This window comes from Staurois parvus, unplaced genomic scaffold (genome assembly GCF_062004578.1).
Source record: "Staurois parvus isolate SC_StPar_1 unplaced genomic scaffold, SC_StPar_1.0 ptg000412l, whole genome shotgun sequence".
Taxonomy (NCBI): Eukaryota; Metazoa; Chordata; class Amphibia; order Anura; family Ranidae; genus Staurois; species Staurois parvus.
The window spans coordinates 2028580-2042898 of NW_028318208.1; the positions used below are offsets into that span (position 1 = coordinate 2028580).

Genomic DNA, 14319 nt, shown 5'->3' on the forward strand with positions numbered 1-14319 from the left:
TTCTGAAGCAGTAGGTGATATAAGTTAGCCTATGCCATGCTTTTCCCTCTTTAAAAGTTCATTATAACTGCCTGTTGGAATGCATGTTACAAAATTCTTTGTCATTTGTTTATTGTTGCAATTTCAGAATTTGCAGAATACTGTTTGCAGTTCAGATATCATGTCTGAGCTTGGTGAAGTGTCCATCCATAAGTCAAAACTGCACTCAGATGTGGAGTACACATTTTTTCTGACTGTCAGTAAGCCTGAACGACATGCCGAGTCCACTAATCAAACGGTGCGTAAATGTAGAGATGATGAATTACACATTCCAACACACATTTTTGTGCCTCGAATGTTAGACCTGTTCCTGGGTATATTTGACCCGCATCCAAAAATGGCACACATTGTTCCCTATCACCTCTAGTTTTTGAGATACAGTATAAATTCCGTATACCAATCAGGATATTTTAATGTATTGTCATATTTAATCTTCTTGTAGCTTGAAAAAATAAACACATTAAAATTTAAAAGAAAAGTGTAATACACTAAATCTGCCTATTTCAAACCAAAAGCACTGGTTTATAATACAAGCATTCCAATCATTCAACACAGAAGAAGCTCCTTTTGTAAGGCTTCTGAGAGTGGGATCTGCTAGTATAATCCTGCATAAGTTTCCAGTTTATTCTACTGGTGCAAATGCGCCATACAAGTTTTGACACCAAAATAAACTAGATATGTTCTCTTCACAAACTCAGAGATAGGTTTCCTACATGCTTTCAGGGTGTACTTCCCATAAGTGTAGCAAACTACATGTGGATGATTCAGGCATCGTAAAATGACTATAACCTCTATGGTGCTCGATCTGCAAAAATGAAACATCCCCTATACAGTTAAAGCGGAGCCCCACCCAAAAGGGGAAGTTCTGCTTGAAGGACAGCTTCCCCTGCTCCCCATTAAGGATTGGCACCTTTGGGGGGCTGGGGTGAGTGGGTACCCGAATTTGACAGGTACCCGATTTCAAATCCGGTCCAATCGCCTAGGCCAGTGATGGCGAACCTTTTTGAGCCCGAGTGCCCAAAACTGCAACACAAACCAACTTTTTTATTTCAAAGTGCCAACACTGCAATTAACCACTTGCCTACCTGGACGCACTGACAGACGGCACTGATCGGTGGCACTGCTGGGCATCATTGATGGGTGGCACTGATGGGCAGCACTGATGGGCGACACTGCTGGGCAGCACTGACAGGTGGCACTGCTGGGCAGCACTGACAGGTGGCACTGCTAGGCAGCACTGACAGGTGGCACTGCTGGGCAGCGCTGACAGGCGACACTGCTGGGCACTGATGGGTGACACTGCTGGGCACTGATGGATGACACTGCTGGACACTGCTGGGCATCATTGATGGGTGGCACTGATGGGCAGCACTGATGGGCGACACTGCTGGGCAGCACTGACAGGTGGCACTGCTGGGCAGCACTGACAGGTGGCACTGCTGGGCAGCACTGACAGGCGACACTGCTGGGCACTGATGGGTGACACTGCTGGGCACTGATGGATGGCACTGCTGGGCATCATTGATGGGTGGCACTGATGGGCAGCACTGATGGGCGATACTGCTGGGCACTGACAGGTGGCACTGCTGGGCAGCACTGACAGGTGGCACTGCTGGGCAGCACTGACAGGCGACACTGCTGGGCACTGATGGATGGCACTGCTGGGCATCATTGATGGATGGCACTGATGGGCGACACTGCTGGGCACTGACAGGCGACACTGCTGGGCACTGATGGATGACACTGCAAGCAGTTAATCTCACCTCTGGCAGCGTCGGTGTGGCTTCCAACCCAGCAGCTCATTCCCATCCACTCTGAACACGTTGCCCCTGGCCCCGGAGCAGTGTGGGAGCAGTGTGGGAGCCTCTTCCTCTCTTCCGTGCCAATCCCCGGGTACATCACCCCTGGTGCCAGAGCCGCATTGGAGCCGTTTCCTCTCGTCCACGCCCACCCTGGCCCCAGAGACATGTGGGAAATGTAGTTTGATGGGGGTCCAGTGTGGATGAGATCTGGATGGCCGGTCCATGCGCGCTCATCATCCTCTTCTTCCTGGCGTGCCCACTGAGATGGCTCTGCGTGCCAGCTCTGGCACGCGTGCCATAGGTTTGCCATCACTGGCCTAGGCGTTCGGAAGCGGAAGGTGTCCTCCCTCCCTTCCTGTAGTCTTTTGGGACACGTGACAGGTCCCAGAAGACTACAGGACCATTCATGAAGTGCAGAGCTACTCGCACATGCGCAGTGGGTACCTGGGAGTGAAGCCGCAAGCTGTCACAGCCGGGTGCCCACACTGAAGATGCCGGCGCCCAGGGAGAGAAGACAGCTGGTAAAACGGGCTGCGGGGGACACACTGCGGGTCCAAGGGACAGGTAAGTGGCTGTTTTTTAACCACCTTCCATCTGGCCCATGTATATAAATGGCCGGATGGTGGCAGTGCAGAATTGGGTGGCCTTTTATAAATGGCCTCCCCGCACCCAGGGAGCGCACAGCACCGCGATCCGGTGCCCGCTGTGTCCTCCGGACACAGTGGAACACTTATCGTCGGACGGGACCTCAGTGTGAGGTCCTGATCATGTGATCACTGATTGGCCAATCAGTGATCACATGCAGAGTAGTAAGCAAGATGTCACTTCTGACATCATTGCTTACTACGTGTGAAATCTGAATCATCACAGAGGTCACATGGTACAAGGCTATTCACAACAGCCTTGTACAATGTGACAAGCTGTGACCAATCACAGCTCACTCAGTAGTTTTCAATGGCTGCAAGAATGCAGTCAGAGATAAGGAAAAATTATTGTTTTTACAGCCTTTATGGCTGTAAAAGCAATCAGTGTAAAAAAAAAAAATCTTCATCACCCCCCACAAGTAGTACAGTGACACCATGGTGGCACTGTACTGCTAAGGTGACAGTATGTAAAAAAACCCATAAATAATAATAATATTTAAAAAAAGTTTAAAAATTATAATTTTTGGTTATAAACTAATTTGGGTTATTTTTTTTTTTTTTACTAAAAAGATAACGGAATACATTTTGGCCAAGATTTATGATGTAATTCTATTTATTTGCAAAATTTTATAAGAAAAACTTTTTTTCAAAATTTTTGGACTTTTTAATTTACATAGCAAAAAATAATAAAAATCCCAGTGGTGAATAAATACCACCAAAATAAAGCTTTATCTGTCTCAAAAAAATGCTAAAAAATTCATATGGGTACAGTGTTGCATGACCACGCAATTGTCATTCAAAGTGTGATAGCGCTGAAAGCTGAAAATTAGCCTGGACAGGAAGGGGGTAAAAGTGTCCGGACTGGAAGTGGTTAAAAGTCAGCAGCTACAGTTTTTGTAGCTGCTGACTTTTATTTTTTAACAGTGTGAGTGGAACTAAGCTTTAATAACTTTCACTTTAGAAAACAATGTTTCTGATGTAAAATGACAGTTGGAAGCACGTAAATATTCTCACTATATCGGCTAACTGGTATGCAAAAACACAAACTAAGTAACAGAAGAACAAGTTGATCAGCAAAATCTTTTTAACCACGGACTAACAAATTATATTAATTTGATCATATATAAGAAACTAGAGCTGAGGCAGTGTAGCCAATGCAATTTTCTGAATCGGTGCCCCAAACCCCAAGAACAGGGCTAAAGAATAAAGCACCAAGAAAAAGGTATTAGTCGAAAAATAAAGCTTTGTGGTGCTTCTTTCTGATTTAGTTTTTACCTTGTTACTGGGACCTGAATTCATGGCTTACCTGCACCAACTATGAGGCAGTCTTGTTTGACCATGGAATGGCAATTGTTAAGGCATAGCTGTAAATTCAGGAGGCTCCAGTTATATATTCAGACTTGAGATAAAGACAATAGTAGGGATTATATCGGCAGGAGATTTTCTTATGTGACGATCGCGTCGTCAGACCCCAGACCTTCTCACCAAACTCGTGACCGAAGGACTGGCCAATCTAAAACCGCGATGTCACGTGCATAACAATGCCACACCCAGCTGCAACCTGCACAACGATTCTCCAGCTAATGGACCACAAATCGATGCCCCGGCAGCCTGAATGCGATTGTTACTGGGTCAGGTTAATTACGCAATTAACCCTTCACACTGCCACCACCTCCTTTTTGTACAGAGAAAGAGGAAACTTGGCAATATCAGCAATAACACTATGATGGTTGACATAATCATCTGTATAGCACTGTCACCATTTATGAGCAAGAAACTTGTGGTCATGGGGGGAACAACCAAAAATCAAACGATATAGTTCTATGGCAGTTGAAGAAACATTATTCTTTATTTGGCGTTTGTTGTACTTCATATGTGTGTGCTGCAACTTTCTTTTATCAGTTGTTTATCCTTGTTTTGTTATTTTGCAGGTTTTAATTAAAAGGGGCAGAGTTCCGATTGTGTCTCTTAAGTGTGTCTCCTGTAAGGCACAGTCTGTGTACGAAGTGAGTGCCAGCTCCTATGTCTACCTAGAAGGGTCCTGCACCAACTGTCACGATGAATCCAGGACTGGGGTAAGATCTTAATCTTGAACACTACGACTATATTTGACAAATTAGATATCAATTCAGCAGTTCAAGTTTATTTAACAGCTGAAATCTCTATCCTCCACCATCCCAATCATTGAGGGCTTGTTCACACCATGGTGCAGAGACGTAATTGTTTCTGCACGCGTTCTTCAAGGGCACAACAAAATCAATTGTTCTTTATATTCCCTGTTCACACCACAACACTGGTATCCCGTGCAGATTTTTTCTGTGCAAGAATGTGCAACTTGTACAAAACTCATTGTAGCGCATGAAAACTGATGTCTCTGCAAATTAAATCTGCACATTGTTTGCCATCAGTTTTTCTGCACATATGGTGTGAACAAGGCTAAGGAGACCTGTAACGTGGAAGCTGTGCTCCAAAAAAAGGAAAGCAGAAAGCAAGGGGGTAGCCACCACTCTCTTACTGCAACTGATCTTTTCCCCATAACTGTTTTAAAGTGTGTATTTTCTACACTGTATATGTGTGAGGGGTCACCATCTTGGTATTAGCAGGGCTTTGCTTCCCCATGTAAGAGCTGTTTCCCCCATGACTGGTGATCTGATGACTGGGGAGGGGGGGGGGCAATTCAAGCAGCAGAAGGAGAGGTGGAGGAAGCACAGATCCACATAATGAATGAAGAAGAAGCAGTACGATCCTTCCACTGTAGGGCCTCATATACAGTTTCTTCTCCAGCAAAGAGAACAGTGAGCAGCACAATAGTACAATCATCAAATCTCACTCCAAATCTGAGTAGTAGACAAAGGAATGCAGTGTGTTAGATCTCACTGCAGATATACAATTATAAGGCTTCAGAAGAGGAGTGTCTAAGTATGGCTAATTTTCAGGAAAATGTTAAGGCATAAAGTAAATCTTTCAGGTCGGATACTATTTAGGTACAATTAACATCCTAGATGTCTGCCTTAAGTCGGAAAGTTTTCTTTTTTTTTTTTTTACGTTTAGGATCGCTTACACAACTAGTGTGTAAGCACAGTTTCCTTGAAAGCAATAAGCCATTGCTGGACTTTTGTAATAGGAATTTTACCATTCTCTACAAACACAGTGGCATGTACTGAACTTGTAATAAATTTTAATTTTTAAAATAAACATTTTATATGTGTTTGTGTGTACACATTTCAGATTATTACTGTAAAGCAGTGGTCTCCAAACTGTGATCCTTTGCATGCCTTTATCTGGCCATTGGATCACCATTCCCCCTACTGACACCATCAATGGGGCATTATTCTTCCCACTGATATAAAAATTGGGGCACTATTCCTACCATTGAAACCAGTGATGAGGCACTGATGCCGGGGCATTTTTACTCCCACTACATAGTAACACAGAAAAATAAATGTTATCCAGGTAGGTCAGTGGTCACCAAGCTGAAGCCCAGGGCCTGGAGGTGGCTCTTTGCTTGTCTTTATCTGGCCCTTGTAGCACCATTCCCCCACTGACACTATCAATGGGACACTATTCTTCCCTTTGATACCAACAACGAGGCACTATTCCTCCCATTAAAACCAATGATGAAGTGCTGATGCAGGGGCATTTTCTACTCCCACTGGCCACACTCTGGCCCCCCAAAGCCTGAAGGACAATAAACTTGTTCTTTGCTTAGAAAGTTTAGAGACCCCTGCTGTAAAGCTTTTGATTATGTTTTTTTAATTAGCTTTATTTTATTTATTTATTTAGTTACTTATATTTTTAAAAGTTTGCTGTGTTATATACTCATGGTCATATTTCATTTTCAATAATGTTTCATTATTATTCATTATAATGTGTATATTTCATATTCACATTTTTAGATTCTCTTTCTTAAGGCTAGTTTTATATTAGAGAGTGCAGTTCACTTTCTTGCTGAATAATTAGTGAAATAATAAATTACAGAACAAATAAGTTAGATTTTGTGTTTAATCCATAAAATCCATATGGGTTAGACATGGTCCAAAAAAGTTGATCTATAAGGAATGGTAAAGTGTAGTCATTGTACAACACTACTAGGACAACATGTTGAGGAAATATGGCTCCCCCTTTCACATATTTATTTGAGATTATACACAGAGCAAGACTATTGACAAAATGGGTACAAATGTCTGCATTTTTTTCAGCCAGCTAATTTATCTTGTTTTAGAAAAAAACAAAAACTTAAAAAAAAGGACTATAATTTCTTTTAACTCCAGGTTAGGCAGACCCCTACTTTATTTTCCGCCTACTCTTGGAGCACCCCGTCCTCCTTTTTTAATGTTTGTATACCTTTTCTAGAACTGTTTGTTCTGGTCACATGACATCCTGAGGTCTTTTTCCACAGTACTACAGTCTTGTGTGAGTCTAAGGCAGGTTCACGCACCACTGCAGCATGTGTCCTTGATGCCTCAGGCAAACAGAGAGTGGGTTTAAAGATGCTGAGCAACATCATTCAACCTGTATTGGAGTTGTGGGTGGCACTGGAGGAGACTGCAAGGTGCTTAAAAAACAATCTTTAAAAGTCTGCATATTCAAAAACTGTGGATGAACAGCCTGAAAAAACTGCCCAGTAGGACTTGTTGCTTGTCTTGTAATTGTAGCTGTGTGTTTGTTTTTTAGAGGTGGACTGCTCAGAGCTTTAGCAACAAGACTCTTGTCCTCAATGCCACCACCACCACCACTGGAGACCGGGAGATGAATCTAGTGCTCAGGCAGGGAGTGTTAAAGGATGGAGAGGGGTACACCTTCACTCTTCATGTCAGTGATCCCACAATGGAAGAGGAGGGGTTTGCTTCCATTGATCTGCTACCGAACAGCCCACCATTTGGAGGAACCTGCAGACTCTCCCCCAATGAAACCATTCATGCTCTGACCACATTGGTCCACTTTAACTGCACTGGTAAGTTCATTGTACATTCCAGCCAAACATGAATTTAGAGTTGGTTGACTCTAAATTCTTTAATGTTACTGTGCACCAGCTAGCCAAAATATTTTGCCAGAAGTTTGTGTGCACCTGAGCATCACACCCACTCTATGACCAAAAGCATGTGGACAACCCTACAAAATAATGGGTTGAAGTGCTTCCTGTGAAGGGAACTGGTAATTCTACAACATGCAAAGCCATTTTAGATATTTGTGAGTTAATTCCAAAAGAAAAAGAAACGAAACCAGCGCTCCAATCTTCATGCAAATCAAGGAAGGGGGTTTAACTCCCGAAACGCGTCAGCATATCTGCATCATTAGACACAGTTGCATTGTGACTGTTTTTGTGGACCACCTATACTGCCCATTATCATGTTGGTTTGTGAGTATACATCCTTTCTATTTAATAAATTACATGTTATACCACGGTAATGCACGATGAGAGTGCGCCCTTGTTTGTTTTTATTCATTTGTTAGTTTATAGCCTTGTAGCAACAATTGGGGAAAGGACACTACTTGCTTTGACCTTGTGCACAAACCCACCTGCACAAATTCCCTCAGGCACAATCTAAATTCTTGTGTAAGCACTCCCAGAGGTCTGGAGGCTGTTGTAGCCACAAAGAAGGGTGGGGGGCAGTTTCATTTTAATGCCCATAGTTTTGGGAGTGGATTCTCCAACAAGCTCATATAGGTGTGATGGTCAAGTGTCCACACACTTTTGGTCATACTGCAAACATTGGTGTATGAGAGAAGGAGGATCTACAGCACATAATCATGTGGTAACATGAATATATAAAATACAGACCAAAATTGAGCATTCTCTTGCTTCAGCCCAGCCAGAGCTGTACAGCTACTTTTAGAAGAATTAAGGCAAGGGTTACAATGTGCCTCCATTACTAGTAATGGGAAAGCCCAGAGATTAGAACCTTACAGTGGGGCAGTGTCCCTTCAGTGGCACATGCCTCTTACTTGGCAAAATACATTTTTAAAAGCCAAACTCCAACCAAAATGGTTTTGGTTGACAGTGTAAGGAATGGCCAACGTGGGGTTTTTATTGCTGTTTTGGTCCCCATTAGGTAGGTGATCCTTCCTGTGTGGTCACCGAGACAGAAAGTGACCAAAATCTCTCCAAGGGCACTGACTGTAATAAACTATTTTTGCAAAGTAGAATGGGTAAGAGTCAGATGCTTTTCATGGTTTCTATTCTGCTTGTATCCCGGTTTGGCAAATCTCACGTACTGTTTATTCACTGGGACCAGAAGTGAGGGGAAATCTCTCCAAGAGGGACACAGGCAACAATAAAGACCTGGAATTGGTTCTAACACTTTCCGCTCTACCCAAAAAGAAAAATATACATTTTGGCTGTACTCAAGCACCCTGTAAGGCAGAATGATCAGCACTGGGGGAAAAAAATCACACTGCACACTGTATGTGCTTTACTTGAATTTCTATCTTACTTGATGGCACAGACAGGCGATATGACATGTAATCCTGGGCTGGTTTCATAGGTTGGAGAGATACAGAAGATGAGGTTGCCCTAGTGTTCATACTGAGAGCTAAACGTTGCCGGGCCGGTAATTGTGATGACTTCTGGGTGTATAAAGGCAGCCGGTCAGAACACACCACCTTCCTGCCTGTCGGCTATAATGAGACCAACTTTTTGGTGGAGCTTTCCATACTGGTACAAGACCAGCAGGGGGCAACTGCCGTGGCCTTAAACCAGTAAGTAGAGTGACATCCATCATAGTCTAGTCTATTGTTCTTTCTATATGTCTTGTTTATTTTCCTTTTCATCACCTGTTCCTTCTGCTTGCTTTCCCTTCATCTTCTTGTCCTGTTCCCTTTAATTCTGTTCCCTCTCTTTCCATCCTCTTCCCTCAACATCATCTGTTCTTCTTTCCTGTCCTCTTACTTTTTTCCTCTTTTTGCCTTTCCTTCCACCTCCTTATCCTTTGCCATGCCATCCAAACTTTTTGATTTTTTCTTTGTTATCCCTTTTCCATTTACTTGTGACCTTTGGTCCATTTCCCTTCCCACCATTTTTACTCATCATTTCCATTTCTTTGCTTTGCTTCTCTTTCAGAAACAATGGAATAGTTCTGAGGCTGCTTATCGGTGTTGATACCTCTTAACTTGCTCCTTCTTTCTGTTTTCTCTCTAGGTCGCTTGTTATTGCTATGCCTAAAATCCCAGAGGGCTTCCAAAGTCTTGGTCACTGGTTGCATAACCTCACAGAGAGCGCCCTGCAGGGTTTACTGAAACAGGGAGACCCTCAGCATGTGACTGAGTATTCCTTGGCCCTCATAACAGTTCTGAATGAGGTAAAGACTCTTCTATGTTGCGTTCATTTGTGCAGTCTCTTGTCAGTCTGGCTTCTTTCTAGTGTGTGTAGTTTTTATAATGGGCAAATAATAATCTTTTTGGCATCAGTATGAACAAACTGTGAGCAGAGATGAAGATATAGGCAAGCAGAACTTGGGAATTGTACGCACGAAAATCACAGATGCCCTTATATCCTTGAAAGTCAACACTGTGGATGACATACGTCAGATAGCTGCGGCACTGGCACAGTGTACGGTAAGAAATAATAGTTGTGCAGTGGAGATCTGAACTTGCCGTGAACGTATATGTATAATCAGGTGTTTGATGGAAGGAAGGGGGAATTGCAAGCTTGTACCATTACTGAGATGTCAGTCCACCCAAAGTTAATATTTTATACTGTAGATCAAATTTCATGGTCTGGCTCAGCCAATGGCTTCCTTTACATCAACAGAGCTCTCCATATTATAATTCTCAACTCTGCTACTGTCCATCTGGGAGTTTCCTGTCCACCTTTTTTGTTATAATACCACCTGCTGCATTCTTTGTAATATAAAATAAATAAAAAGGCAAAGAAAAATCCAGAAGAAAAAATGAGACACCATCATGATGGCCACAGCAAGGAACAGATACCTTCAATGTGACGCTGTTCTCTGGCTGTGTATGTATATATGTATGTTAAAGTGGTATTAGTACACCATCCAAGATAAATGCCTTGGTTCTCCATACAAAACAAATAATGTAGTAATAGGTATAGTAGGCACTCAAACAGCTTCTGCAATTAAACAAGGGTGGTATAATAGGTTTATTGCACCAATGTTTAGACAAGTGTCAGCCCGCCTTTCTCAATGTAATTGTTCCTTAGGCAGTAGGCGGTAGTTAATTTGATTGTTGCTTCATGTTAAAAGTTGAGAACCTGTTTTGTTCACTGTTTTGCCAATTGAGTAGAATCTTGAGACTTTTTTTGTTTTTAGGTGGCCAGTAAAGAGCTGGCATGTGTATCTTGTCAGAAGAAAACTCTGAGCAAGCTGGAAGCCATGATGTCCATCCTTCAGAATGAGACCACTCAAGGAATGATGACTCCTACCACAATCGCAGATAATATTCTGAACATCACGGGTAAGAATGTTCTAAGAGGTCTTTTATGTAATGTCATTTTAAGGTTTTGGCCTTCAGTGACGGCCAGTAACAATGTCAGGGGTCCTACAGGTTACCAGAAAAAATCTGTGCAGTGGAAATAGCTCCAGACCAAATAATAAGGGTCCAAATTAATTTATTGGTTTGCACTAAAAAAAAAACATTCAACACATGTTGGGGGTCAGAAAACACTCCCCATTAGGGGCGGACTGACCATTCGAGCACTCGGGCACTGCCCGAAGGGCCCGGGGTCAGTAGGGGGCCCCATGAAAGGCCCCTGGTACCTTTTTATAGGCTTTTTTGAGTGTGGGCAAGGACATAGGGGCCCCATGATCCCCTATTGCCCAGGGGCCCCATGAGTTGTCAGTCCGGCCCTGCTCCCCATTCATCAGGGCTTCAGTTAAAATAAACTTGAATTGACTCAACATAGGGCTTTCCTGAGCAATAGCTAACAGTGACGCTGCTGGCTTGTAACTCTCCTAGCCCAGAAATTAACTTTACTACGCATAGATTCATACAAGCCTTTGCATTAGTTTGAACCCTTTTATCATTTGGTATCATCTTTGCTCTTTACGTTGGTGCATATTTTTTTTTTTAATTCCCTTTATATGTTAGTGTCTCCATGGTCAGTGGAGAGGCAAAAAAGTGGTGGGAGTTGGTGGAGAATCCTGCCAGGACTCCCTTCTTAGTGCACCTAGGTGCGAAGGATCCCTGGACCACCCAGGAGGATTAAAGGAACCTTGAGGTTCCAAATTTAGGTGCTGCACTTAGTAAAGTAAAACAGTGACAGGTTCTTTTTAAAGTATGGGATGGCGTAAAGAGTATTCTCCTTTCAAATACGCGTATAGGAAGGCTTTCTCTTTTAATTTGGTGATGTTTTTAATACAAAAATAAAATTGTCTCTACAGCAGATATTTTAGAGATGGCACAGCTGGCAGTAAATATTAGGAGATGGTAATGCAAAGTTTTCTTGGGGCAGCTATTGAAGCACGCTAATGACAGTAAAGGAATGCAGAGAGATAAGGGCTTTTAATAATGTCACTGGGTTGGAACCAGAATGCTGACATGCAGAAACATTCCCTGTGAATTATGATTCCTCACTGGGCTCCTGAAGGGGAAAGATTTATAGAACTAAAACTGCACAGACCTTCCAGAGATATACAAGAGATCTGTCTTCATTTGCCAGACATTTTTCTGTATATTCTGCTGCCAGACTGGGATTCAGCCATGAAGATTAGGCTCAGCCATGCACAAAATAAGCTTCTGTTTTCCACCACTACCAACTTGTTAGAGGTCAGCCGTCAATATATTCACAAAGTTGTCTTAGAGTGTAGACTGAGTGGGCCCCATTTATCATGGTGAAATAAGACCTGTCTGTTCTGAGCACAGCGGCCAATATTGTAGATCTAAACTCAATCGCTTACATTTCATATAAAAGTTAATGTAATTTCAGAAGTTGTTTTCAATCTTTTTAAACCTGTAGATTTAATTAAAATAATACCTTGTGATCCTGCCATGAAGCGCCTTGTTCAGGTCTTTCCTATTATAGGGGAAACACGTGCCTCCCGACTGTGCTCCGGTGTTGTCATTCTGTCATATGCTCCCCTGATAGAAATTACAACCAGTTGTAAGTTGTACCGACACACATTGCGCAGGCATGGCCCATAATCATTATCAGGAATCCAGTCCAGAACAGTGATGTGCAGCCTACGCTTCAGCAAGTGCATACAGACAGGAAGGGGCTGAAGGAGATCAGCAGCACTGAGATGGGGGAAAAGAAGGAAAACAAGGTGAAAACAGCATTCTAGGAAAATTGTATCTAGTTAGTGTATAGCATGTAGGCTCTTTACAAAATAATCTAGAGTGGGTGACTGGGGACAAAGAAGGCAAATTTATTAAATACCTTCTTCAGCTCTGTGTATACAAAGGAGCATGGGGGAGCTCTTGTCCATAATGGGTATGGTATTGACACAGCTCCAGATGATCCACATTGGCTCACAATTGATATGATCCAAAAATATTTAGACAATAAAGGTGAATAAAGCACCTGGACCGGATGGCATACACCCACGGGGCCTTAAAGATTTGAGCTCTGTCATTTTAAAGCCATTGTTTCTAATTTTTAGGGACTTTTTAATGGCTGGCATAGTACCACTGGATTGGTGTAAGGCCAATGTGGTGCCAATAATTAAAAAGGGGTCAAAAATCTTTACCAAGTAATTATAGACTTGTTAGTTTAACTTCTATAGTTATAGTATACTGAAGAGGTTAATAAAAGACCACATAGATAAGTTCTTGCTGGAAAATAATAATTTAAGCAACAGACAGCATGGATTCATGAAAGACAGAAGTTGTCCGACAAATCTGATTTCTTTTTACGAGGAGGTGAGCAAAACCTCACACAGAGGGGTGGCGGTGGACGTGGTATACTTGGACAGAAGGGTGGCGGTGGATGTATACTTGGACAGAAGGGTGGTGTTGGACATGGTATACTTGGACAGAGGGGTGGCGGTGGATGTATACTTGGACAGAGGGTTGCCTGTGGACGTGCTATACTTGGATAGAGGGGTGGCAGTGGACGTGGTATACTTGGACAGAGGGGTGGCGGTGGACGTGGTATACTTGGATTTTGCAAAAGCGTTTGACACAGTTCCCCACACACGGCTAATGTGTAAGGTAAAGTCTACGGGCTTGGAAAAATCTGTATGTAAATGGATAGAAAACTGGCTAAAAGATCGTATTCAGAGAGTAGTGGTTAATGATTCATAGTCTGAATGCTCTAGGGTTGTCAGTGGTGTACCCCAAGGTTCAGTGTTGGGACCCTTACTTTTTAATATATTTATAAATATTCTCGGGTCTGGGATAAAAAATCCCATTTCAGTATTTGCAGATGACACCAAGCTGTGCAGTGGAATAAAGTCCTTACAGGATGTCTCCAATTTACAAGCCGACTTCAATGGTCTGTGTAATTGGGCAACTATGTGGCAAATGAGGTTTAATGTTGATAAATGTAAGGTTCTGCACTTGGGGGCTAAGAATATGCATGCATCATACATACTAGGGGGGTACAACTGGGGGATCAATGGTGGAGAAGGATCTGGGAGTTCTGGTAGATCACAAGCTTAATAATGGTATGCAATGCCAAGCTTTCTAAAGCGAGCAAAATCCTCTCTAGAGAGAGAGAGAGATCAATTCCCCCGGTACAAATCATTAGTAAGACCTCATCTGGAATATGCAGTTCAGTTTTGGGCACCAATTCACAAAAAGAACATTGGGGAACTGGAGAAAGTACAGAATAAGGCAACTAAACTGATAAGAGGTATGGAGGAGCTCAGCTATGAGGAAAGATTAGAGGAACTGAATTTATTCTCTCTTCAGAAGAGGAGATTAAGGGGGGATAT

General features: G+C 42.7%; 1 protein-coding gene across 1 annotated transcript in view; it reads left to right on the forward strand.

Moving 5' to 3' along the window:
• PKD1 (polycystin 1, transient receptor potential channel interacting) overlaps positions 1–14319 on the forward strand; it is a 252054-nt gene that overhangs the window by 170220 nt on the left and 67515 nt on the right. The window contains exons 15-21 of the mRNA XM_089686812.1: positions 128–277; positions 4417–4560; positions 7160–7439; positions 8971–9184; positions 9624–9783; positions 9893–10039; positions 10756–10900. Coding sequence (XP_089542938.1) covers positions 128–277; positions 4417–4560; positions 7160–7439; positions 8971–9184; positions 9624–9783; positions 9893–10039; positions 10756–10900 — 1240 coding nt within the window. The remainder of the gene's footprint in view (positions 1–127; positions 278–4416; positions 4561–7159; positions 7440–8970; positions 9185–9623; positions 9784–9892; positions 10040–10755; positions 10901–14319) is intronic.